At 44.2% G+C, this 27,299-nt stretch overlaps 1 protein-coding gene across 2 annotated transcripts in view; it reads right to left on the bottom strand.

The window, feature by feature from the left end:
• Positions 1 to 27,299, bottom strand: part of SUFU (SUFU negative regulator of hedgehog signaling) — a 96,632-nt gene that overhangs the window by 67,267 nt on the left and 2,066 nt on the right. For both annotated transcript variants that reach the window (XM_082053981.1, XM_082053982.1), the window contains exons 2-3: positions 22,676 to 22,810; positions 729 to 865 (exon numbers count right to left, since the gene is read on the bottom strand). In XM_082053981.1, coding sequence (XP_081910107.1) covers positions 729 to 865; positions 22,676 to 22,810 — 272 coding nt within the window. The remainder of the gene's footprint in view (positions 1 to 728; positions 866 to 22,675; positions 22,811 to 27,299) is intronic.

Here is a 27,299-nt window from a genome sequence, read left to right as displayed (position 1 = left end):
GATGCCAGAGAGCGCCTTTCTAGTATGCTACGCGCTCAGCCATTCCCAGGGTCTTCACATGATCACACTACAAACTAATATTCAACCTACTGGTATAAATGAAACCCAGAAAGAGTAGTGCAAGAGGATGTTTTGTACGCACCCTGGTCTGCAGTTTTCTGGCAAGTCTCCATCTGCACTAATGATTCCCAATTGTTAATTCCTTAGCCCTCCCAGCCTTGACATCTCTTATGACTTAGACATTTTCTCATCTCAGCAGCTCCTTGTTCACATGCGTTGCTGCTGCCCAGGTGCACAGACCATGGGAAGAGACTTGCTTGTGAAGGAACTGTAACGGCTTTGGAAGTTACAGCCCTTCTGCTGGGAAGGGAGACCTTACCAGCTGGGTGCTCCTCGGCCATTTCAGGATAAGCAAATGAGGTTTTCTTACCAAGAGAAGGTGAAACCAACAATGCAGGAAAACAAAGAACCACTGGGCCAAATTCCTATGTTTAATAACTGATCTGTATCTTCAGCTTTTCAATACTAAGGATTTGGAGTTACCTGAAGAGCAGCTGGGTTTTGTCCCCAGCAAGCTGGGCTGACGGAGGGAACACACTCTTTTGGGTTCTCACACAAAGATAATTCCCAAGATTTGATTGAGTGTTGACAAGACAAGTGTTGCATTGTGAAACAGATGTGGTCCTTCAGAACGAAAGCAGGAAAAAGCATATTTAACCCTGCAGTACCTGACTGGAAGACGTATCTGGCTAAGCCTTGCATTAGTTCTGCTGGCCAGGTAGGTGGTGCCGACTCCCCCGTTTCTCTCTTTAGTCGAAACGTCAACTCAAATCCAAAACCACTTGGTCCATCTGCTCCTGTAAACCTGGAGAGAATGAAAAATAAAAAGTCACAACATACTACTTGTAAGGAGAGCAGGCTTCAAGATTAGGATCATGGGAAAAGTAGAGTGTTTTCCTCATAGAAAAAGAGGAGTTTAGAAGTTCTCTTATTTCAGTCTACTATTTGAGTTCAAATGGCATAACACTGTTAGGTCAGCTGATGCAATACAATTTTGAAGATAAGTATCACAGCAGTGTTCCCAATTAGAATAATGCAGTCTTGAAACCATAACTTCTTTCCTGGGACTGGTGGGATTTTCAGCAACCTGAATTTATTCTTAAAAATCATTGTAAGTTTTGCACTGATAGCTAAATGGGAACACCAAAGAAAGTGCATAACAGAAAATAACATTATTTCACCCGTGTGAATTCAAATTTCTATACATTGAGAAGTGGGATGAAACTAAAGTACTGTCTAGTAGGTTTCTGTATTGAAACAGCTGAATATTTTTATGTACAGCATACAACTTCTGTGTTGCAAGGGAGACAGAAACAAGAAGATGCAGGCAGAAAGTTAATAACCTCTCAAACAATGCACTAATTCCCATTCTGCTCCAATATATACCCGCACACATTCTCCTTATATATCTAGGAAGACAAGAGTGGACAAGCTTTGAATTTGACAAGTACTGTTCAAGAAGCAGTAGTCTGCCCATTTCCCCATTTGACAGAGATAGGTATCAATTTATTTGGTTTGGTCAGATAGGGTCACGGAGAGGAGAATAAAGTCACAATTGAAGTATGAAGGCTCTAACAAAAAGGAGTAAATAAAGGATACTCCATAGTACTTTCTGCTTCAACAAAACCAGTCCTTAAGAACACTTTAAAAAATATTTATACATAAGGGAAAGCTCCTGTTCCAAGTCCCCAACAGCCAAAAATGTCACATTTGCCTGTGGAAAATGCAAAACTCCAAGGACAAATACATACGCTTGCAAACTTGAAAGCAAGTTGGGAATATCTGTGCCCTTTTTACCACTGTCACTGCATCTCTCACTCTTGCTGAGGCTGTTCCACAAAGGCAGAGAAAATAAAAAAGGATTTACACTGAGCATAAAGACACCTCACAGAAGCTTTCATAAACCAGTATCATTCTGCAAGTTCATCTCCAAGACCTGCAGCCACTGGCAAATCTTCTGGAGAAACTTTGCAAATGCCTTGGATGCTGGTACCTTGCTGGCACATCTGAAAGGTACAGCGCTCAAAGTGTTAACATCGCACTTCTGCTAAAAACAGCCAGAGCCACCAGGAAAGTGATAAGACCACTTTCCACTTGAAAAACACAGCTCACCAGCAGCAGTGGTGACCAGCTCCAAGTGTTGGGTGGATTGTTCCCACAGTAAGAACTTGGGTTTGAAACAGAAACGCTTTATTTCAACCCTGGCTAATTACAAGTGTTAAAACTGATTAAACATAAGCATGGATGTAACTCCTTCATCAGGCAATGGAACTTCATTTGAGGATCCATCAAGGAAAGCTTGATTGTGGTAGAATTTGAAATGATGTCACTAACGTAGTTAAGAAATGTACCCAAGCACAGAACTAAGGTATGGGACAGCCCAAAGAAATAACAGCTGTGACTGAAATCAAGAGACCAGGTGCTGAAAGTCAGTCAGACATGTACAATGGCACTAAGTGCCATGTCCAATCTCAGTTTAAAAACCTCCAGGGACGGCGAGTCCACCACCTCCCTGGGCAGCCATTCCAATGCCTGACCACTCTCTCTGCAAATAATTTCTTACTAATATCCAGCCTAAATTGCCCCTGGCAGAGTTTAAGCCCATGCCCCCTTGTCCTATTGCTGACTGCCTGGGAGAAGAGAAGTTCTAGCCCCAGCTGGCTAGAACTGCCCTTCAGGTAGTTCTAGAGAGTAGAGGAGGTTGCCTCTAAGCCTCCTCTTCTCCAGACTAAACAACCCCAGCTCCCTCAGCCTCTTCCCATAGTTCTTGTGTTCAAGTCCCTTCACCACTCCTGTTGCTCTTCTCTGGACCCGCTCCAGCACTTCAGTCTCCTTCCTGAACTGAGAGGCCCAGAACTGAACACAATACTCCAGTGTGGCCTCACCAGTGCAGAGAACAGGGGAAGGATCACTGCCCTTGTCCTGCTGACCACGCTATTTTTGATACAGGACAGGATACCGTTGGCCTTCTTGGCCACCTGGGCACACTGATGGCTCATGTTGAGCTTCCCGTCAATTAGCACCCCCAGGTCCCCTTCTGCCTGACTGCTCTCCAGCCACTCTGCGCCCAGCCTGGAGCGCTGCAGGGGGTTGTTGTGGCCAAAGTGCAGGACCTGGCACTTGGCCTTGCTGAACTTCATCCCATTGTACTTCATCCCTTTGAACATTCAGCAGCCCTGTAGGGTTTTATTAGTTTCACATATCAGATAGCAAAGGAAAACCAGAAATATTTCTTAAAGGGAGAAACAAGAACGCTTCAAAGTTGGTAGTTTTCAAGGATTTATACCAGGAAAAAGCATACACCAGAAACTGAAACACATCATGAACGGGTCAGTTTTAAGAAGGATCAAAGTTAATGAAAAGCTTTCAAGCTGATCTTTCACAGTTAAAATTTTTGTAAAGTTAAGATGGCTCCCTATTGAATTTCCTCCTTTCAAGACATGTTCTGAAATCACAGCTTTACTTCTAATATGCATCAAGCTAGAGGTTAGTGAGGTTTTCTTTTTTTAACTCCACAGATCTCTCTGTTCCTCAGAAATAATTGTTGAAGAGAAGGCCACACATGCTTCATATCGATCCTTGCGCAAGCTGCTGAGTAACAGAAGCGTTCAGGTGAACATCCATCACATTTAAAGCAAGAGGAGCATTTAGGAGAACACCGCTGGTCAGTCCACAGTAGCTGCGAAGCAATAAAACTGACAGGCAATGTTACTTATGTGTTTTTTTTGTACAGTAATGAAAGAGACTCTAAAACAGAGAAGAACTACTTGAAAATAAATAGAACAAAAGCTAAGGAAGTGAGCAGGAAGTTCCTTCCCTTCTAAGATTTCAGAAAATCCCGGAAGAAACAAAAGATATTTCTTCTAAAAAACACTCAAAAAGTGCAGCAGCATACAATGCTTGTAGTTCTCAAATTCTTAAATTAACAATCAAATATGAGAAAAAAATCCTATTTGCATGTAAGAGATCTATACTTAGTGACTAGATTAAAAATATTTTTGAGTAGTTAATGGTCACAGGTTGCTGAAAATACACTGCTTTGCTACAGCAAAAATTTAAATACCCGCAGTTCACCAGTATTGTGCAGCTGTTGTGAGGTAACAGTCTATAAAGTAAAAGACTTTGATCTGTTTAATTTTAGCTTGCTAATTTGTTTTTGAAGAAATTGTGACAAATGTGGCTTTAAAAGCTTGCAATTATTTTAGAAATTCTTTATGTTTATTTCTGACAAGTCTTTCATAGGAAGAAATATTAATATTCAGAATGCAATTAGGATAGTCATTTTCAGCTAGCATTTTTGCCAAAGCTTTTGATTTATTCTTCAGAAAAAGTCTTGTATTTGAAAGTAAGTTGAACGGAGTTTCAACAGCTGCCATAAAATTCCTCTCAATGAAAAATGGACCATAACCCAGGACCAGAGCTCCCAGCCAAGGTTCAGAGGAAGCACATGAGAATGGAGGCACGTGTGAGCTTGAGGAACTAAATAAACCTATAACCCTGCCACATGCCTCTGACCCTAAGTCTAATGAAAATTACAGAGAAGAAATCAGTAATAGAGTTATGCAGCTTGGCTTCTCTTACTGAAGTCCTTTTCACCAGGGAATGAGCACTTTGACTGTTCTTCACTCCAAAATTTGTGAGGATAAGGATGCCCCAGTCCACTGGCAGAGAGGGAAGCAGCAGCCACAGCCAGCACATGCACGGGAAATGAATCTGCCCACTAAGAAGACCAAGACCTCCAGATACATATGTCATATGAATGGAAGACCAAGCAAAGGGATTTTTGTCCTTCACAAGGATAGAGACTCCTCCCTCATATCTGGGCTGTATGCAGCTGCTCATACCCTCAAATCACCTGTGTCCATTTTTGCTCACGGCCTTATCCAGAGGATAAAAGATGCAGCTATTGTAACAAAAAAATCCATCCGTGGTGGGGGAGCTAATAAGGTGAGAATCCCCATAAACAAGTTAATTTATACTAAGATGTTCCATTATTTCCATGTGGAAACAGTGAATTCCTGCAGCAGTCTCCTCCTTGTAGGGTACATCCCCACTGCTTGGGGGTTATCTTGGGAGGCTGCTGAGGAACTGGACAAAAAGGATCATATCTTGCAGGCTTGTAGATGTCAAACTCATGCTCCTTCCCACAAGTTCCCAATTTTCACTGAACTTCCAGAAAAGTCAACCACCTTCAGCCAGCCACAGTCAATAACAAGCTAAAAAACCCCATATAGTTAAAGAGAAAGACTGGTACGTCTCATTTCCACATAAAACTGGATGGAGGGGTGAGGTTAACCCACAGATGGAAGAAGTCCTGCCAAAGCACACAGAAGCCAGGTTTGCTCGTGACCTCTTCCATCGGCCCCCAAGTTCAGTGCTACCTGTCCTACCTTGTTCCCTTCCAAGCCACAGCAAAGCGTCGGCAGCAGCTCAGCCTGACCCCCATCCCTGTGTCAGCCCTCAAAGGAAAACGTCCTTATTACACACTTTATGTTGTACAGAAACAAGATCCTGGCACTATTCGGGGTTGGCTTCTTGTGAAGAAGGGAGGTGGGGACTGGGGCTCTGCTTCTGGGGTGGGGTTTTTTGGTTGTGGTTTGGCTGATTGTGGTTTTGTTTGTTTTGTGTGGGTTTTTTGGTTTGTTTTGTGTGGGTTGTTGGTTTTGTTTTTGTTTTAGTTTGGGGTTTTTTTTAATTATTTTTTTTTTAAATCTGAAGGTGACTAATTCAAACCACAGCCAGTTTAGAACAAAAGCTTTGGAGCTCAGTTCAGCATCTCAACACTGAAGTGCTTTGCAGGTAATTTCTTCACCAAAACGGTTACAATGCAGCGGTCCAAAAGCGCCTCAGCTTTGTGGTAAAACCATGACCTGAGATGGAGCATGTGCAGGAAGGACACTTCAAAATTAGTATTTTGTATCTGTGCATGGCCCCAGGTAAATAAACTGAAAGCTGCAACACGGCATTAAATTTCTGTGCTAACAGATCTGAATATTTCACATAGTTTGGTTTATGCCTTCATTCTGCTGAACCCTGCAGTTTTGAGTGAAAGTTTCTTTTAAACATCCCTGAAATGCTAAGAAGGGGAAAAAAATATGAAATCAATATTTTGCCCCAAAACTAAAGATACTAACCATGAAGAGACAGCATGGATCATATTGTGCCTTTGCCCCGTCCAACACAGGCAAACATCATCATTAGAGCCAACCCAATTGTGAAGCAGCTGCCCCAAATTTTCACAAAAACAAACATCGATGGAGAAATTCTTGGCCTGCTGCATGCCCACTGGCACACATCACATAGTTTTATATTATGACTACAGCAGTAATGGAAGGCTCTGGTATCTGCCAAGTCAAATCCAACCCTATATTTAATATTAAAACCTTATTTTCTCGCATGAATAAAAATAAACTGTTTGAAAGCCAAGGTCATATATTACATACCATTCTTTGGGTTAAAACTCCCTTTATCTGTTCAGCAAATCAGCTCAGCAGAACAGACTACATTGCAGCACTGCACATACACTGAAGGAGCCTGGCTTGTTCCTTTAATGAGGTAAGAGTTTCACTGATCACGATATTTAGTTCCAGCAAAAGAATCCAAAGAAATAGAGGCCCCTTTATTTACAGAGCCGTGCGGCCGGCCCCCCCAGCCCCTCTCCTGAAGCCACACACGGAGAACTGAGAAGCTGCTCCCCCCCGCAGCAGAGCACCCAGCGCGTTTTTCACATCAAATAGCCCAGCTTAAGAGGATCAAAAGCCAAACTAGCCCTTTGCTTTGCAAGCAGCTCTGAAAACCCAAGGCTTTTCAGTTTAAATCAAAGCAATTTGCCAACGAATTTTCATTCTCACTTTTGCAAGGAACGGGACAAAGTTTGCTTCTGCAGTGCAGTGCAAAATGGCTGTATTTCTGAAATTCTGCTTTTGAAAGCTACACAGCTCTAGACAAGGAGCCGAGTGTACTAGGTGTTTATTTTTTGAGAGTTTAAGAGTTTGTGTATAGAAATATATTAAATGAACCAATCCCTGAAAATGGGAGTTTACATATGCTATGATTTTTTCAGCCAGTGAAGAAGAAAGCTCTGTCAGGGTATTTACAGAATCACAGAAATCAACTGGGTTGCAAAAGACCTCAGAGATCATCAAGTCCAACCCTTGGTCCAACTCCAGCCCGTTTACTAGATCATGGCACTAAGTGCCATGTCCAATCTCAGTTTAAAAACCTCCAGGGACGGCGAGTCCACCACCTCCCTGGGCAGCCATTCCAATGCCTGACCACTCTCTCTGCAAATAATTCCTTTCTAATATCCAGCCTAAATTGCCCCTGGCAGAGTTTAAGCCCATGCCCCCTTGTCCTGTTGCTGACTGCCTGGGAGAAGAGACCAATCCCCAGCTGGCTAGAACTTCCCTTCAGGTAGTTCTAGAGAGTAGAGGAGGTCGCCTCTAAGCCTCCTCTTCTCCAGACTAAACAACCCCAGCTCCCTCAGCCTCTCCCCATAGTTCTTGTGTTCAAGTCCCTTCACCAGTCTTGTTGCTCTTCTCTGGACTCGCTCCAGCACTTCAGTCTCCTTCCTGAACTGAGAGGCCCAGAACTGAACACAATACTCCAGTGTGGCCTCACCAATGCAGAGTACAGGGGAAGGATCACTTCCCTTGTCCTGCTGACCACGCTATTTTGGATACAGGACAGGATACCGTTGGCCTTCTTGGCCACTTTGGGCACACTGATGGCTCATGTTGAGCTTCCTGTCAATTAGCACCCCCAGGTCCCCTTCTGCCTGACTGCTCTCCAGCCACTCTGCGCCCAGCCTGGAGCGCTGCAGGGGGTTGTTGTGGCCAAAGTGCAGGACCTGGCACTTGGCCTTGTTGAACTTCATCCCATTGGAATCGGCCCATTTTTCTAGTCTATCCAGATCCCTCTGCAGAGCCCTCCTGCCTTCCAGCAGGTCGACACTCCCTCCCAACTTGGTGTCATCAGCAAATTTGCTAATGATGGTCTCAATCCCCTCATCTAAATCATCAATAAAGATGTTAAACAGGATAGTTCAGGGGTAGTCAGGACTGCACTTTCAGAAGTCACAGCTCCAGTCCCAGCACCTCCAGGGAGACAAACCAGGTCTCTCCCGGGCAGCGAGCACAGGCTCTTGCACTCTGGACTGACTTGTCCCAGCTGCAGTTTTCAGCTCCATCACCACTACTTCCGTTAAACAGTTGCTTCATGCCGCTGCTTCACAGATGCCTTTTGCTTCAACTCCTGAATTGCATTTCCCCTCATCTTCTACAAAGACAAAGCTTCCTGCTCTGCTGGTGAGCCACTCTGATACCATTTTGAAGGCTGCAGAAATACAGTATCACTACACTTGTAAGCCTGGCATCTGGAAGAGCTGCTGTTATTTCCATCAGAAAACAGTTTTAATTCTACCATCATCTTCACCCCCTCAACCCTTCAAAAAAAGCCACGGTAATTGCCAATCCACTGCTTTCAGTACTCCAAGTCAACTTACCAGGATGTTTGAGAAGTTTGAGAAGGTGGTTATACCAAGCTGATGGGCAGTGTCCACCACTCTGCTTGACAAGATCAAAGTACTTCAAGGTCCAGCTCTCATTAGTGTTTTAATACTGCAGAGCTAGTAACCATCCTGGAAGATTTTTCTATTAGCTAGCAAAGATATTAGTATTAGCAACACAGAAGACTGCTGTAACAAAAAGACTGAGGGTACTCAATGACTTCACAGGTCCTCCCTGAGAAAAATCAAGATGTATACAATTTCCCTTTCACTGCCCACATGTGCTTACAAACAAGCAACACAAAGGGTGGTCTCCTGTCTAAAACCCAAGGAGAAGCCTTCAGCAGGTTGTTATTGAGTCAAACACCTCAGTGTCTCCGTCTCCCAGGAAGGGTGTCAGGCAGGAGATGATGTGTCCCAAACAAGATGATGCAGAGAGTCAGCCTTCTGACTTCAAGCTCCATACGTGTTACACAATGTCTTCCCACTATAAGCAAATGACACTCAAGATTCCAGAACTTCAAGGAAGGGAAAAAAAGAAGAAAAAGAAACAAAGAAGTGACCCCACCTAGTGCTTACAGCATCTCGCTTAATGGGAAATGGTTGGTTTTAGTGCAGCTGTCAAATACTCTTAAGTCTCATCCAAGCCCCCGATGGCATGCTGGGATGCTCCTGTGAAGCAATTTCATAAGACAATAGGCAGAGCGACCCCCATACATAAAAGGCTTGAAAAATATCCAGAAAAGTTATTTTGGCCAAAACCCACCTGCTTATATACATATTCTCTCAGATTATCTCCTGGCATTTAAAAAAGCATCATTTTTAAAGAAAAGCACATAAAAACATCTGAGAGAAGCAGGGGGCAGTTATCTCTTCAGAGCACTCAACAGGAAATTCCATGAGCTCTTGCCACCCCAAACCTGTGCGCAGGGTCTTAGTGGACTCCTTTCTAGCTTAAGAAAAAGCTTCATGCATAAGCTGGGCAAACACAAATGCTAAAAGAATACACGCTCAAAGACTTCTGTCCATGTAAAATCAGGGTCAGAAAGCCAATGACACATGGTGCTGGAGACAGTTTATGGCTTTGCTCAAAGCTGTTGCTTAGAGTCTGCTCTTGCAGTACATCATATCCAACTTGTAAGCCATCAGCCAGATGCAAAACCTTCCTAGAAACAACAACTTAAATTGTTTTTAGAGAATTATTCCAACATCTAAATCCAAACAGATGCAGAGGCACTTGCTCTGTAGTTATTTGGAGGCAGTTTTCTCAGTTTTCCAAAACACTCATGTAGTATCCACTTAGAAAGCTTACATTGAGATAGATCTGAGTAATATTTGTGAATCAATTTGTCCTGGCCAGTACGCAAACAGAACTGTGCTTCACTGAGCTGCCATTCAGTGCATGACGTACTGCTACAGGAGGAAGAGGAACCTTCTGTTTAAGTTTCATTCACTTTTTACTATTCAGCTTCTTCAAAACTCAGCTGGTGACAATCTTGTCCCTGAAGCCTGGAGACTGAGAGTTTAGGTTTTGTTCTTAAATTGTTTGTGTAAATACTGAATGTTTATAAAACAGATCAATTGACTGTTTCCTCTAAACCTTCAGATTACAGACTCAAATCAATTTTACTCCTAACTCTGCAGACACAACTATCTTATGAGACAGTGTCACTCAAAGTCCACGATAATATCGTGAGGGTTTCCAGCAGCTTTGGACACAAACAGCATGGGAACTGTTGTGTGCATTTTGTGGACCTGACAGATTGGCCACTTTTTAGACACCCAAATCAGTCAGGCACCTGAGAAGCACTCAGCACACAACCGTTATTAAAAGGTGTCCATACCACAGTCAACTACATCACATGAGGAAAGGTGCTGGGTCTGCTCAGCTCTAATAAAATAAGCCTAAAAGGAGAGGGGGATGTTATCACTCAACTACCTACCGGGAGGGTGAAGGGAAGACAGAGCCAGACCTTCCTCAGAGATGCGTAGGAAAATGGCAAAGGTCAATTCCAGTTACATGGATCTGGAAATCTCTCTCACAGGATACTGAGCTAACCCTGGAACAGGATCCAGGGAGGCTGGGGAAGCTGCCCCTCTGAGCAGGCATCAACTGGAAACTTTTAGAGGTCCTTTCCAACCAGTGATCCTATGAAGGAACACAGCCAAGAGCACAGGTATGAACTTCTACTACCGGTACCCTGTATCCAAAACTGAGCTGGCAGGGCCCGCAGCTGATAATTCACGAGCACGAGGTAAGCTTGTTTTGACAGAAGTGGTTACTATACTCAGCTCCTGAGCTACGCTCTCCAGTCTATCACGTTAAAGTAAACCACCGTCAGTTTTCAGGTCACTTCAATGTGCTGGGCTGCAGGTTGAGGCAATTTAGGGGTTGCTTCTTCGAGGTTCCACTGTCAATGCCATGAAAGTAGTAGCATCTGGAAGAAGCATAGGATCCCTCTTAGCTGCTGGAGGTTAATCCCTTTGAGCTCTAGAGGCTTCGAAGCATCATCGTCTCATTCTGGAGGGTGTCAACATACAGTCATACGTGTAAGGATAGTGCACGTAGATTAAGGGGAAAAGGCTGCCAAAGGGATTTATTTGCTTCATTGTTAACATTAAGTCAAGAAACTTTCGAACACTCTTAAAATGGCATCCAGGTGACCTGAGTTTGAATCCCTCTGTCTTCCCATCCTCCTCAACAAATTACTTACGAATTTGATTCTCAGAGGTAAAATAATGATATTTCCCTGCTTCAAAGGGAAATATGACACACTCATCATATAGGAAGTGCTTATATACTCCACCTATCAAGGTCACAAAAGCTGGGAAATTAACTCCACATTCTGCACAGCATGGACAAATACTGAACATAGGAAATGACTAAAACAACAAAATATGAAACAGGAGGTTGCACGGGACATGTCACTCTCTACCCCAGCAGAAGGTGCCCACATACAGGCAGCTTATTTTTTATTTTCACTGTTTTACGATCCATGGACCTAGCTTTACCAGTAGGTGATAGTCTGATCTCCCATTACAGTCATAACTAAACTGACAAGACCAAGCCACTTCATCTTCACAATTTCCAAAACAGGTAATAAAAAATAAATTATGTGGAATCAAGTGACTAAAGGACTGGCTGTACTTTTCAGCTTGAGGGCTCACACATTTATCTACAGAGCCATCCAGGCTTCCCACCTCACAGCCAGCAGAACCCGTTCCAGCCCAGCTGAGGTGTCCCCAGAGCGGGTTCTGGGCAGCACACTGCAGGCACAGGCAGCACAGCAGCTCGGGAAAACACGAACAGCCTCGCTGCAATGGCCCGGGGAAGGGGCTGCAAAGTTGCATCATCTTAATGCCCACTGAAAGGCTCTGGAAAGAATAGCTGAGAGCACAATAAGGATTTTCTGTGGCACTTACAGAACAAGGGGCAGGGAACTAGTGAAAAAGAAAACAACTCACCGAGATCTGTACTCCAACATTTTATTTAAGCTATTTGTGCTGCACTTCAGAGCTACTTGTCCTTCATTTCTACAAGGTCCAGCACAACATTGCTCTCGCTTGGCCTGAGTTGGAGGTGATTCTGCAAACACAGCATGCAGTCACCGTGCTGCACAGCACACCAGGGAAGACAACCTTCCATCTGCACACAGATCTCATTTCGTACAGGGACTGACTGACCCCTTAGCTCTGACACACTGGTCTTTGCACAGCCTGCAGGGAATGGTAACGTTACACATCTCCAAAACTCCACCTAAAGGCTCAGCTGCAACCTCACCAGGCGAAAGAACAGAAGTGAAGGGGTAGTTCAAGCCAGCGTGGCGGGGAAGGCGGTATTGCTGCACTTGGGGAGCAGCTGGGTAAAGGGCACCGATTCTCCTTGCAGTGGCTGCTGCCTCCTTCCCAGCCTCTACTGCCGAGAAAGTTCTGCAGCTGCTGGGAAGAACCCATTGGCATAACAAAAGCGGCTTTCAGAAGCAGTATGGGAGGCTGGAAAGAATAAGAGAAAAAAAACCCAAAGCCAGAAGCTACACTAACAACTATGGTTAGTTTTTTTCAGTATTGCCTAAAGTCTCAGGATCTGGGCTCCAACATGTTACGTAGATTATAAACACTGCTGTCTCCCATTCCTTTCCTGCTGACAAAAGAACACAGGTTAAAAGAAACAACTTTAGCACACCCACAAGCACATTTTTAGGACTCTCATGTAATTAAGATCTCAGCTGTGCAATAAATGAGCCTGAGGCATAAAAGATATTTAGGAGCTTTTAGGGCCCTGAACTCCAGCTTTCAAGAAGGACTTAGGTACCCGAGCATCCTGCTGGATCTAGGATTCAATCCCCCATCTTCCACTTCATCAGTTGTTGAAATCAAGGCAATACTTCCTTACTTGCTGAGGTGCTACATAGTCTCATCTCACTGTAAATACTGCACTCAAAAACATATCGATGAGCATAATAAGAAACCTTAACCAATTAAATGGGCAGGAGAAGGCCCTTGGAGCCCCACCTGCAATTCCAGGGAAAAGAAAGCACCAGGCTGCTGGTGAAAGACTCTCGAAAGGGAAACAAATGATAGCTGCAATTAAAAGTCTACTCTCTCTCTATATATATATATATTTTATTTTTTTTTAAGCTGCCTTCAAGCATTAAGCTGCTTCTCCATGACTAGCGTTCCTTTGAAGTGTTGAAAACTTTCAGAAATAGGAATCATAAGCTGATATTTTTGACCTATAGAAATAAACACCTGGCTTATGAATGTTACACGGACTCCATCCATTGAAGGACAAAATCCAAAAGGACAAAATAAATCTTGGTCTTTTTAAATCAAAGGAGGGAAGAAAGCATCATTCTCCCCCTTCCTTTCAGTGGGTTCAGGCTTACCCCTAAAAATTTTAATAGTAGCAAAACAGTGTTGCCTTTCAGACAAACCACTTTAGTTATGGAAACAGCAAAATGGCTCAGCCTCTCTTACAAACAGGAGTAAAGTTGGGAGGGAGACATCAACTTACAGCGTATTTCGGTACCACTTACTTTTTAGTGCAGGAAGCACAAACACGCTCCTCACGTCGCTAATCACTTTAGGAGGAATAACCAGTGAAATAGAGTTCAGCGTACGCTCATCACAGCCGCTCTGCTACAGAAAATCCCCCATCCATCTCTGAACACTAAATTCTTTGCTTTTCTGCTTAACGTTACTCTTCTGGGTAAAAAAGAATTCAAGGCCCAGAGACATATTATTTTTGCGTAATAGAGTTATACATATGGATTCAACTTAGCTAGGAAATGTCAACTTAAGGATTGTCTTCATGAGGAAATTTACTGTAACTAGTCTACCAGTATAATTATATTGTTGTAGTTCTACTGGTAAAATTCCCCTGTTGAGCCTTATTCTTTACAACAGCCGCCTTTATGGTTTATTTTTGTCAACTATGCCAAAAAAGGCCCCTGCTCCAGAAAGATCACAAAAATTCACAGGGGAGGAGGGGAAGGAGCTACACCAGTGCAACTGGAGCGGTAGAAAGAATAACAGTATAGAAATGGCAGTATTTCTCTATACTAACAAATTATTTGCTACAAAAAATAATGCTGTAAGAAAACTATACCGTACATCAGATATGATTGCATCCCCATCCCTTTTAGGAGAGATGCCTCAGTCCTTCCCCACATCCCTTGCAGGAGTGATGCCCCCTGGGACAGAGCACTGACCCTCCAAAACAAGAGGTGCTGGTGTTAAAGGCCAACCCCTCCGGTTTACAGTTTGCATTTTCAGGGAGGGATAGCTGAAAAGCAAACAGCACTCTTTGCAAAAGGGATTTTAAAACAATTGCCCTTCACTTCAGCAGCCCAAGAATGAGGAGCTGGAAAAAACAATGAGCCATCTGTGCGCTCTTCCCTCCTTCCCTTGTCTCTGTCCTCTGGGCTTAAATTAGAGCTCCCCAAGAATGGCCGGGTCCCCCTCCACCTCCGCCCACCCTGTTTACAATCTGCAAAAAACAGTTTTCTGGCCCTTTTTTTTTTTTTCCTTTTTGTTCTTAAGACCCATTGCAAAACTCTTCCTTTAAACCTCAGCCCTTTGTCAGGTGGTATCCCATCTACCCAGCTTTGTCAGCTGATCAAAAAATGCCTCCCACCAGATGATCCGTTCCTTGTTTGCCATCCCTGGAGGCAGAGTGGCACTCAGGAGCCCCAGCCACCCCTTTGTCCCAGGAAGGGAATACCATCTGAATGGAGACCACCAAAGATTTGCAGCCCTCTTTTGTTATCCTGGTGTCAGGGCCTATTGGGCCTCGATTCAAAATCGAGATGACAGTAGAGAGGCAGCCAAGTTTGGTAACCACTGTGGAGTTTCCAGCTTAGGAGAGAGAGATACCAATAGCTCAAATTTTCAAATAAAATTGGTCATTTTATTACCGATGGTAATTTGTGGTTACGAATTGTAACCACTGTTCCATCAAGAAAAAGACGACTATTCTAGCACTAGTCAGGAAGGTATGTTCCCAATGCTAAATCTGCGTTGAGGGAAAAAAAGGGGATTAGGTCTGAATAACAGCATTCAGATGCATCTCTTCAAACATCCATTTTGTTAGTATCATTATTCCAGCAAGCAAAGGGATAAAAAAGTCAACCCTCCTTTGATCTCGCAGCCAGAATGGCCACACAGCTCAAAAAATGCTTTTACCTTCATGTCCCACTGAAAAAAAAGAACAACCACAACAAAACCCCCCAAAAAACAACACATACCACAATACTATTTTAATTCTTGCTTTTTAGAGCATCCTAAACAGATCTTTATCAAATAAAACACTTTTTCACAAGAAGACCCAACTTTGATCCCCAGTGGCTCCTCTTCCCACACAGCACGCACCCAGCTGGGAGATCAGAGTGAGGAAGCCTGGTCCCAGGCCAACCCTTCTCCCATATGCCAAGATCATAAATGTCAAAGTTCTGCTGACAAAAAGAAATCATCCAGTTTGAACACCATGCCTCTTCCCCTGCATGGCAGCAAGAGGCTCATCTTACCAGGATGCATGTGCAGATGCGCTACTGAAGGGGAAGCAGGGCTGCCATCAGCAACCTTCAGCTATAAACCTACTTCCAAACTTTTTCCTTTTTTTTTTTTTATTGAAAACAGTCCTTCTTGTAAATTGAACTACTGTGCTGTAAATGTTAAATGGTTTTCCTTCAATGCTTCAACAAAAAAATCCAAATCTAGTGCAGTTCAAACATGCTTTCATTCCGTGACCTCTGCACACAAACACGGAGAGCTCGCAGCACAAAGTGGACTTCTCTCTGTAGGTGGGCTACATCTTTCACGTTATTAGTGGTGCTAACTGCCTCCGACAAATGACATTTGAAGCCAAGTGCATTCCACCTTGGAGGAGGGAAAAAAGATTTCCCTGTGGTGACCATGGCTTCAAGGGAGGTCTGTCTCCAGCAGAGAAACACAAGTCTTAGACAGCCCCGGTGCTTTGCCTCACTCATTGGAAGGACACTGTCAATGGGGCACGGAAATAAGCATGACACTTGATCTAACTGTTTTTTTGCCTGGGAAATGGGGAATTGAACCTTACATGATCACACTTGTACATGTGCTTCTTTAAAATCTCCCCAACATTTTTTAACTCAGATTCAATCAAGTCCTTCAAAGGAAGAGTTGTCTCTAAAATACTACATTTCTACAAAGCAGGCAAAACCAAACAGCCAGACAGAAGAGAAGGATCTACAGGCACTCCCAGTAAGCAAGTTTCAGTAGAAGCACAATCGTATTTCTAGACACCAAAGAATCCACACAGGTGAGACCTGTTAAAAGCACCCTCATTTTAGGAAAAGCTCAGTCTAACTCATATCTTTATAGACACGAAAAAAAAAATACAACCACAAGACAAATCCATTAAAGAACAGATCTTATTGCCATCCCTGCAGCTAAACTACTAATTTCAACTTTGATGGTTTCTCAAATGAGCAATTGTTAGGAGGAAATACTTTTTTTGACACAGAACTCCCTGATTCTGCGGTCTCTCTCTCCACTCTGCCATCAACCTTCCAACTAGAAAAATAAGCATCACATCTGGGTTAATCTCTGATAGACAAATGAGACCTAGGAAGGTAAAGGTATATAAGACTTTGGTGCGCATCTTGGGCTCTCGAAGTCTTATCTCTTTTATCTCCTTCCTAAACCAAAGCTTGCCAGTGTCCTCTTGCACATCATTCCCTTTAAGCTGGGGCAGATGCTCCACCTCCAGCAACAATACCCAGAAGAAACATTTCTTCAATGCACTGGCTAAAGTCCAGTTCCCACAGATGAAGCTATGGCAACAGGAAGTAGGAAGCTACAGAGACCTGGAAGAAGATCCTCAGAGTGACATTAAATCCCCACAATTTCACTGCTGTCCTGGCTGTTCCCCGCAACCAACCTATCACAGTCATACCTCACAAAAGCCTGATCCAAGAGCAGAACTGCTATTTCCTGATCCTCAAGGATATGTCCCCAAAACTCAGCCTCACTTCCCTGTTCCACGTGCCAAATTAGCTACCAAGCAGCCAGCCCTGACACAGGAGGTGTCCTTTGACTTCAGAGGTAATAGCCTGGTAAAACAAAACCAGGACAACCAAGTGAGCACTATGCTATTATTTAAGAAAGTCCTTAAGTTCCTCTGTGTGAAGTATGCTTCAATATCACACTCTAAAGAAACTAGACACCATGAGAGGTGGAAGAAAAGCTTGGGTTTTAAGTAACTTTCTTTGAATTCCAGGCTCAACTCCCAAACTAAAGTGATTTGATTTTTCATCTCTCCAAGGCTGACATGCTGAACTCTGCAAAACTGTTTCAAAATCTTCTGTGAAATATGGATCCGCAACAAGCACCACTCCTCTCTAATTTACTGTCTTCCCAAAGGCCCTTTATTGCATTTTCATGAAAACAAAGAGGGGCAGAATCAGTCTCCACCATTTTAAAAGTGTTCACTGTCACCTTGGAGTTTGGTGTAATATTTCAGCGGTGCTTTAGGCATGTGGTTTATAAAGCACTGAGGGACCCATTAAATACCAAAATTTAAGGCTAAAGGCTAGCAAGCTGAGGGCAGTGAGCTTTTAAACTTATGAAAGGCTACAGAACTAAGAGGCCACTAAAGTGACAGCTGTCAGCACCACTCCATCCTACATTCATGCAGGCTCAAAGTAAAAGCCAGCACGCACTTAAAAGAAGGAGAGCACTCGTTCCAACTTTCAGGGTATTTTCTAAATACTCTTTTGAAACTCCTTTCATGCTCAGAAAAAGCCTTCCAGAAAACATCCACCCCTCTGCAAGCCTTGCATTTGTTACCTGATCCAGTTTTGCGCTCCTTTTTCTTCCTCCCAGCTCTAACAAGCATTCTTGCCCTTTTACAAGTTAAGGTCATTCAGAGGATCTATACAAGCAAGCAGAACACAAGCTGGACTGGAGATCTTGAAAGGCTCATGCTTACCCTCACCTTTAATAGGGAGGCACCACCCACAGAGCAGCACGTTATCCCGGTTATCCCGGCATGCACCGCTCCCTCCCGATCCAAATGGTAAGTAGCGCAAATCAAAAGGACCACGGCAAGTTGGAACCTGTTGTCTCCGCGGGTGGTACCCTGCATCTGTATGAGAGATGAAGGCAGCTGTAATCTCTTTGGTTTTATGCAAATGGGATGCGGCACTTGGGCTCCTGGCTTGCTGCCAGGAAAAAAACAAACAAACCAACCAACCACAAAACAAACCAAAAACCACCACCCTTGTCAATATGAAGTTTGTGTGGACCAGGAAACCCAATTATTGAAATCTGCATAAAAAGCTAAACATCAAAACACAGTTGGCATGTTTCTTCTCAGGATGTGGGAAAGCCGCAAATACAAATCTTATCTCTTAACCTAGCCACAATTTAAGCTTTGCTTTCTATTGTGGTTCTGAGTTACAACCTTGCAATTTTAATACAAATAAGACTATTCAAGGTTTTTAGGAATTCTATTGCATCATGGTTCTCATTCTCCACGCACTTATTGAACTGTTAACAAAAAGAGGGAGCACTTGAACTGCAGTAATAGTTAATTGGAGATTCAGCCTTAGCCTTACAGCGAACTGGAGATACAAGTTGGTCTAGTGAAAAAGCACGTCGCTCCCTGGACAGCAGAATCCAGGGCTGGAGTTGGCATTGCCACTGATGGAGACCGAGTCCAGCTGCGCTTGCTGACGCTGCCGTCCTCGGGCACCTGTTTTCCACGTCAGCAGAAGTCACCATCATGCCTGGAAGCTGCAGGAAGGCTCAGGTGCCTGTGCCATGGTGCTGCTGCCAGCCTGGCATCGCGGCACAGATCTGCAACTGCCAGCAGAGGCACTGCGCTTCGTGCAGACGCACAGGGGCACGTTCCTGGATGCTGACATTGCCGTGGGCAGCAGCTGCCAGCAAGAGGTGGAGGAGGGCACAGGACATCTCCCCTCTCCCACAGCCACACAGGCCAGACAGGCCCGGCCAGTGCGTGCTCACACACTACACACACACTCGTCACTGCAGCGAAGAACCCCTTCAGAAAGCAAGAACAGTCCAAAAAAAAAAAAAGGCAGGCTCTACTCTAACCCTGCTGAATAGATTCAAGAAGTTGCACATTGGTTTTGATTTTAAAGTAGAGAGAAAAAGTTAAAAATGGAGCATAACTTGCAAAAATGTCCCGGAAGGATTTCTGCTGCCACTCAAGTTGTGCAACATGCTCGACTGGAGAGACTTATTTCCACTTATTTCCACGCAAGCGGCTTGGCATGAAATCCCACTGAAAGGTCTGCGGTTCCCTAGCGCTGTCATGACGTCATGATTTAGGATTTTTAGAGCGATCAGCCCAGCACAGCTGGTGTCATGGTTGCCATTATACCATGAAACACTGAGCGGTTTTAAATGAAAAAGGTCTCCCCATTTGAAATTCTTAGATTTCTTCCATCTTATTCTGTGGCCTCTTAAAACCAGACCAGGTCTGTGAGCAGAGTAGAGCTGATATTTAAGCAGAGCAGGAAATAGTGCTGCTTTAACTGAAAATAAATCTGTCAACAATGAGGCACAGGGAGAGCTCCACATCAGACTTTTCAGGTTCTTATTAAAAAATATAAATTAAAGTCAACATTTTCACATTACTTGCTACATCTGTTTGCTATTCCATTATAAATAAAAATACAGGGGCCTCCAATTCAGCATCACTTCACTCAAAAGTCAGAAAGTCCTTTTTATTTAATACTGCATTATAATTGGTCTAGATTGTACTGTAATACCAAAATAGGTCTAGAAGAAATAAGCTATACATTGTCCGAAGTCAAGCTAGGAGATTCAAGAGACCTCTGGCAGCATACTGTCCTTCCCTTTCTAAAGGACAAAGGACAGCAAGGTTATAGAAGCACATCCCTCCCTGCACTCTTTGCAGAGAGGGCTGGGAAACCAAAACACTCCACAAACTAACTCATCTCCAAAGGCCAGGGCAGCTGAGCAGAGTTCAGTGCCACACCAGCTTTAAAGGAAATCTTCCGAAGATTTAAACAACACCCCTGTCACCCCACACGCCTGCCGTCCATCCCACAGCACGCTTTACCTGGGACAGCAGAATCCCAAAGTCCTTCAAGCAACAAACTGATTCCCATTTTCTTAAACAAAGGCTTTATTAAGTTCCCTGTCGGATAAAAAGAACTTCCCAAGAACACAGGGAAACCACTACATTCCTGCAGTGTGCACCCAGTGCTGGTCTGGCGACGTGCAGTTCGCATGGCAGCCACATTTCAAGGGTAGCCTACCAGGTGGCAACTTCAGGTTCAGTGTTCAAGAGATGTGCAGGTTTTGACAGCTTTACCACACGCATAATTGTATATTAAGGCTTTTTGCTGCAAAGGCAGAGCCAGCCTTCTCAATAGCACATGGAGTATTAAGTTTTGTAGCTCCAAGAATTAGGCCAAAATACAGGTGACAGTCTGCAGACAGCTGAACATCTCCGGCAAGTGACATGGTACGTCTGGGAACACTGTTCAGCCAGAGAGAGAGACAGGAAACACATGCACGTACTCAGGGCATGGAGATCACTTTGATGGATCTGAACAAGCCTCTGCTGAAGAGGTGTCAGCCAACACCCCTGACGCAGGGCAGCAGCCAGGGCCCCTGTGTGTCCACAGCGCCCAGCTGCAGCAGCCCCTGGCAGCACAGTGCCAGGGCACATCAGCTCCCCAAACCTCCTCCCAGGTTCACGTACACCTGGGGCATTCAGAGACTTCACATCTTCCAGACTTTGCTTCTGCTTCACCCAGTAGGCTTTGGAAATCACCTGCAGCCTATGTCTAGAGAGGGGGGTTTAATTCTTATGCCCTGCAACCAGAAAAAGGCATATTCCACTACTTCAGTCCAAATTTCATGACCAAACCATACAACAGTATAAAGAGTTAGAAGGTCTCATGCCAGGAAGTTATTTAAAGTTGTGACATTCCACCTGTGGGACACTTTCACTCCTCCACCCCCAAGCTTTCCACTATAGAAGAACAGCAGGTTTGGGTCTAGAAGACAGGTTTCAGGAGTGGGAAGCCAGAGCATGTGCCAGGGCCAGGTAGGCTGTGTCCTTACATAATTTGCTTCTTCATTCATAAAAACACATCACCCTTCACATCTTCAGTTGAGATCCTCAAGTCCACTCCCTGTTCTCACCCAAAACCATCAGGAAAGAGTCTGAGCAAAGAGAATTAGTCTCACAATGGGAAAATATCAGGCTGACAAGTCAGCAAAGAGAGGAAGGCAGCACAGCACTTACTGCCTCCAAAATGAGTCCCATCAAAATAAAGTGGGCAAACATGCCATCTAATCTTGGCAACCTCAGATTTTCAGTGGCAAAGGTGAAATACTAGGATCTGAGAACAAAGGCACCACGTGAAGGCCTGCATGGCCATGGTAAGGTCTTATTGTGGAAGCAAGGAAAGGAAGTTTCTAACTTCACTTCTTTCTTTCACTTGCCCTACCTTTCCTCTGCCCCAGCAACTCATGACTGGGTTTGTTGTTAGAAGTGTTGATTAAATGTCCCGGGCAGATCTCTGTGACACTAGGGTCTTGTAGAAACTTAAAAAGACTTGTCTTCTGAAAAACAGTTCTGTAATCATGAAGATGAGAGGAAAACAATACAGAGAAACTGCCTTGTAGATGTGGGTAAGGTTAAAGAAACTGCCTGACTGCTGCTGTTGCAAGAGAAGCAGCTGAGTGAAAAAACCTGGTGGCTGAATCTAAACCAAGACAAACGAAAGAAGGAAAGCCTGGGTGAACAAACTGAGGTCTTTGCTGCACCATTCATCAAGGACGTTTACCCTGCAGCTATGAACCAGCGCAAAGAGACAGCAACAGCAGAAACCTCCTGCCACTTCTGCCTGGTTAAAAGGCCACGTCCACAGCCCCAAAATCATGACAGCTTGACTACTGCTACTCACTTTAACTGGAGTTAAGGAGCAAGGTCAGTAAGAGAAAGATAAGGATAAGGTTAGATCATGCTGCTTGCCTGATCTAATACAAAATGCCTGCTAAAGACCATCCATACCAACAAGCTAGGATAATAATTTAATTACTGGAGAAAAAAAAAACAGTAAAACAATTAGAATTTTATGCTTCTGTTACACAAATTGGCACTTCATACAGCAGCCACTGGGGTGGCAGTCCACTGACAGTAACACTGCTGTGCCAGCAACAGGAAAAATGCCCTTACAGCATTTTTCCAGAGGAAGGCATTTAACGTGCACAGGGAGGGGTCAGGATTTAAGCAAATGACCATAACAGACTACCAGGAGTGAAAAACACAAGACATTCAGTTAAAAAAAAAAATCCTAACCAGTTAAAAGAAAAATAAAAAATAAAAGCACTCAACACTGCCAAAGAAATATATAGCACTCAAAGCCTGCAGAGGGGCACATAGTAATTCTCCTATATCCAAGTACAGACATACGTCGCTTCTTGTGAGACCAGGGCTAGGGTATTCTCAGCAGAAAAACAGCTGTTCAAATAATAACAGCAGGACAAGGTTTTACTTACACTCCCCCAAAATGCGTCACAAGACACAACACGCAGCAACAGAACGTAAATGACACTTACTCGTGTACTCTGTTGTCTCCATACAAGTCACTTAACCCAAAGCTGATGTAATGCCAGTGCTCAGGAACATTCAGCGCTGGGTTTCCCAGGTTTCTGTACATGCTAACATAGTCCAGGGGATCAGGTCCTCCCAACCTGCATTCAAAACAGAAAGATTCTTAGGTAAGTTAGTTTATTCAAGACAAATGGGAAGTCTCCACAGGTGCTACAAGGGGCTGTACAAAGACCTGTTTAAAACATACCCAGTGACAAAAATTAAATTAGCATGTCCAAGTTACCTCTAAAAAAATAATTGATGAGAAAGGCTGTGTTAAGTCCAGAAAGATTCTCAAGCACAGGAAGACAAAATGCATGTGTGCAACACACTACAATGTTTTTGATATTAAAGCATAAAAACCGCTGGAAAATCATATTAAAGCTTTGACAAAACACAAAATTGGAAGACTGTAGTAGTAGAAGAGCAATAGCTGTATCTGCACTGTAAACTCTTAATTCAGTCCAGAGGTATATACCTCAATTAAAAAAAACCTAAAACAACACTGATGCTACTCCTCAAAGCAGAATTTGAAATGGCTAAGTTTTGAGGAGAACAATCCCTACTTCTGAACATACGCATGACAGTTATTACAGTCAAGGAGAAAAATGTTGATTCAGAAAGATTAGTACCAGAACTTGTAAAATACACTAGCTGTATTAATCAAGAATGAGTAAAAAGCATCAGTGCAACCTCTGCTTCGACCTTAGAATGAGTTCCTTAAAAGAAAATCGCTTAAAAGCCAATGAAGCAGAGCCAGACCACATTAAGCAGCCATGACCAAAGCCTGGAAGGGCAGAAGGAAGCCGGGCTGGTGGGACAGCGGAGCACAGCACGCTCCTCCTGCGCTCGCCTCGCTTCTGCCCACGCAGAGACAGGTCAGCTCCCCGTCGTAAGAAGGAACGTGTTAGGCTGTTTTGCTCAGTTTGCCCTGTCAATCATAAAACACACAGGTAGAAGCAAGCAAGAAGAGACAAGACAAAGCACCTACCACAAGCATTTACAGAATAGCATGAGCAGCTGTTTAACTCTTTCCTGCCTCTGATTTGCTTCTTCTTCAGGTAAAATATTCTTAGCTGCTCCAAACAAGAAAATCCAGGCTAAGATGATGTCCTCCATTCAAACCACTTACTACACACCAAATCCCCTCGTCTGCATTGTCTGCTCAGATCCTGACTTTCATCTGCAGGGTGGCTGCAGGGCATGCCGGTGTCTCCCTTGCTAGTCCTGGGGGTTTGCATATCATCATTACACAGGCCACAACGGCAGCACAAAAAGTGTTTGAACACCTTAGATTTGTTCCCTGATTAAAGTACCACTGCCTTATATCAAACAATGGCAGGCTGGGCAATAAATACTTTCTCAGCACCTAGCCTGCTCCTCAGCCTTCCGTAGCAGCCTCCAGCCCCACTGCTCCATGCCTCCTGGAAGTGTTTGTGCTCTGCAGGTGGAGATCCTTATCTTGCCTTACCAAAGAAGCCCTGGGGTGATCAAAAAGCAAAGCTTAATTGCAGTTATCCCACCTAATGCCAGTACCCTCTTAAAAGTCCCATCTAGCAGCACAGAGGAAACACTGACAAGCATTTCAGTTCTTAGGCATGAGTAAGGTGGTTCACGGGTCTGGCAAGAGGCCAGCACCCAGTTGAGCTGACTTTCAAGGCACCTGTAAGAAGATGCTTTCCAAGATGAGCACTGAGGAGAGTTAATGCACATGGGGACTCCCCAAGTTTTTCACCCGCAGGAAAGGTGGTGCCAGAAAGGGCCACAAGAGCAAGTTTCCTCTTTTTTCCAGAAGGCACCTATACACTCTACACAGATTTCTAGTGATAGTGATAAACTATTTGAAATCTTCTGCCCAACCTTATCAAATCTGTACAAAGCAGTATGTCACCTTGTATTAAAGGACTGTGGGCTGTCTCCACAAGTGCACTGTGCTGCCCTCTCTCCTACTGCTGCAGGTAAAAAACAAAAAAAGAAAAGGCAGAGCAGGGTTATCTAAAATGAATGACTTTCCCTAGGACAGCTTCCCTCCTCTTAAGTCACATAAGGCCACCAGAGTGGCTCCAGGCCAGCTCCAGCTTCCCAGAGGGTCAGTCAAGGATGCAGTCCCAGGATATCAGGGCAGGACAGAGTGGTGAGCAGCCCAAGGGCCAAGTCAGAATTACACAACCTTCTCATATGACAGGCGTCATCTTTACGGAGTAAAAAGTAAACTGGTGAGCAAGCATCGTGAATGCATGTTAGAACCAGGGATGAATCAGAGTTTGATCCCCAGTGGGGCAGTCTGAGAAAACCCATTCTTCAAGTCTGGCAACAGATTGAAACACTCAGAAGACACAAAAGTCTCCCTGATGCACCACATTTCCACCTGCCTTTCCACTCCCCCTCACCAGCACCAGGTCGTGCTGGCAGCTGTCTGAGATCTTTGCTGTAGTTACCCATTCAGGTGGCCACATCCAGAGTGTGGCAGTGACACCCCAGCCAGCACTCAGGGTCCCCTCAGCAGTAACTCCCGGATCCATGACAGAAGATCAGGTGGAAGCAATTCCAGCCAGGACAGTCACTCACCCCCGAGGAGCCGAAGTGAACAGCAACAGCCACACACAATTACCACCTGACCAGGAAGACTCCAGATCTAGGGAAGTCAATACACCGACCAGCAAACCAGAGTGAGAGATTAGCAAGTGGTCAGAGCAGGTGTGTAGGATTTGCAATGCAGGCAAAATGCCTCCATCTGCTAAGCAACAAGCATCTCCCCCCACACCAAAACTGCTTCCAAACTGGGTTTAATAGAACCCTGGATGTCAAATGATTTGCACTGGAACATGCTGGCACAGGCACTTTGACACTGACAACACACAAGACAAACCCTTACGCTGGCCTTTTTCAGGGCAGGGACTGCTCCGCGAGTTCGCTCTTCCCCAGCACTACTCAAGCACATTTATCAGGTCTGATGCAGACAGAGAGTAAGTCCCACACCAGGTGAGCCAGACACCGCTCCCTCACTCCTGCCACAATCCCACGCTTCTCTCCAAAGGCCAAGCCTTCCCGAGGACGCAAGGAGCAGCTGAGGGATGCGGCACCAGCCAGCTCGGGGAGCTGAGCTCGGTCTTGCCCAGAGTCAGCTACCCACTGCTTTACACACTGCACAATAACCCAGATTGTCTTTACTCCCTGAGAAATTTGGTAGGCTTGGAAGCGATTCAGACAAAAAGCCTGCAGCAGTGACTAACTACATTAAAAAAAAAAAAAATCCAAGCCATATACCTATCCTAAAACTGCTGCAACTGCAGGAATAGCCAGCACTAGCTTTAAACCAGCTACCTGGAGCACAGCTAGTAATGCACCCATGGCAATAACGCTCAGCAAAGGCTCGTCAGCACAGATGTTTATCCAGTTTCGGTGGCAGGTTTCGCTGCCACGCTGACTAGCTGAGGCTGCTGATGCCTGCTGCGGTACATGCTGCCGCCCACAGCCGCTGTTGCACGGTTCGACCTTGTATCACAATCTACATATCAGTACACACGTTCACACAAAGAGCTGGAAGCGTTGGAGGATTTTATTAGGAAAGCCCAACTTCAAAGCTAGAAGTACAGTACAAATTTGTTACATTCTCTATTCATGAAGCTCATTCAGGAGCAAGAAGGGCAGCCTCAGGGGAAACCCAGGATTTGCATCGGCACCAAGAGCCTTTCTTTGACTGACATTAAGAGTGCTCTGAAGTTTGTGTAGAAGAAGAAACCCAAAGTGGGCACAGAGGAAACAGCTCCCCAATGAGAAAAAAAAATGTAAAATTCTCAATCCACTCATCCTGAGAAGTCCTTAGTGGACTGTTCACAGCTGACAACAGGACTGCTTTTCACAGCTACCTTTTGACATCCCCCCGAGAAATGGTCCGTGAGCCCCAAACAGCTACAGGCCACTAACCAGCACACTGGTTTTCAAGTATGTGGCCTAAGTTCAAGACAGTTGAGGAAAAAACAACAGTCCAGTCCAAATTCTGCCTATCTCAAAACCTATCACAAAGCAAGGAAAATACAAATTTGCTTTTTCACCAGCAATTTTATGTATGAAGATATTTCAATGAGAGATATTGAATCACATTTTAAAAATAAAAGCGGATACAGATAGAAACTCCTTTCTCAGCACGTGACCTTTATAAATACAGCCAGGAACTTTTCCAAGAAGTTTCAACTGCAATCACAAACTCTTTCCCAAGATATGCAAATAGAGTGTAAAAAAAAGACCAGTTCCATGAATCAATCCATACAGCTAATCTCCTGCATTTAATAGGTAGACAGTTCTGCAGATTCACCAATATTACAAAGTAAGTATCTCTTCTGCCATGCAAGCCGTAGAACATCACCTCAGCTCCCTGAACAAAAAAAAAATTGCTGTTAACCATAGAGAAACTGATATGTATAATTAAAAGCTGATTAACGTTACAATATTTCTCCTAAGGCAGGGAACTTTGTTCAGCAATTTCCTCTTCTAATCTAAACCAAGTAATCGCTGGCAGCCTAGGCAAAGGAGGACACACTAACAGAGAGCAAGCAGTGGTAGGAGTCATTATACCAGCCTTCAACAAAA

Source organism: Streptopelia decaocto (genome assembly GCF_964273445.1).
Source record: "Streptopelia decaocto genome assembly, chromosome: 5".
NCBI lineage: Eukaryota > Metazoa > Chordata > Aves > Columbiformes > Columbidae > Streptopelia > Streptopelia decaocto.
The sequence above is the reverse complement of the archived record's forward strand: the minus strand, read 5'-3'. Positions and strand labels throughout refer to the sequence as shown.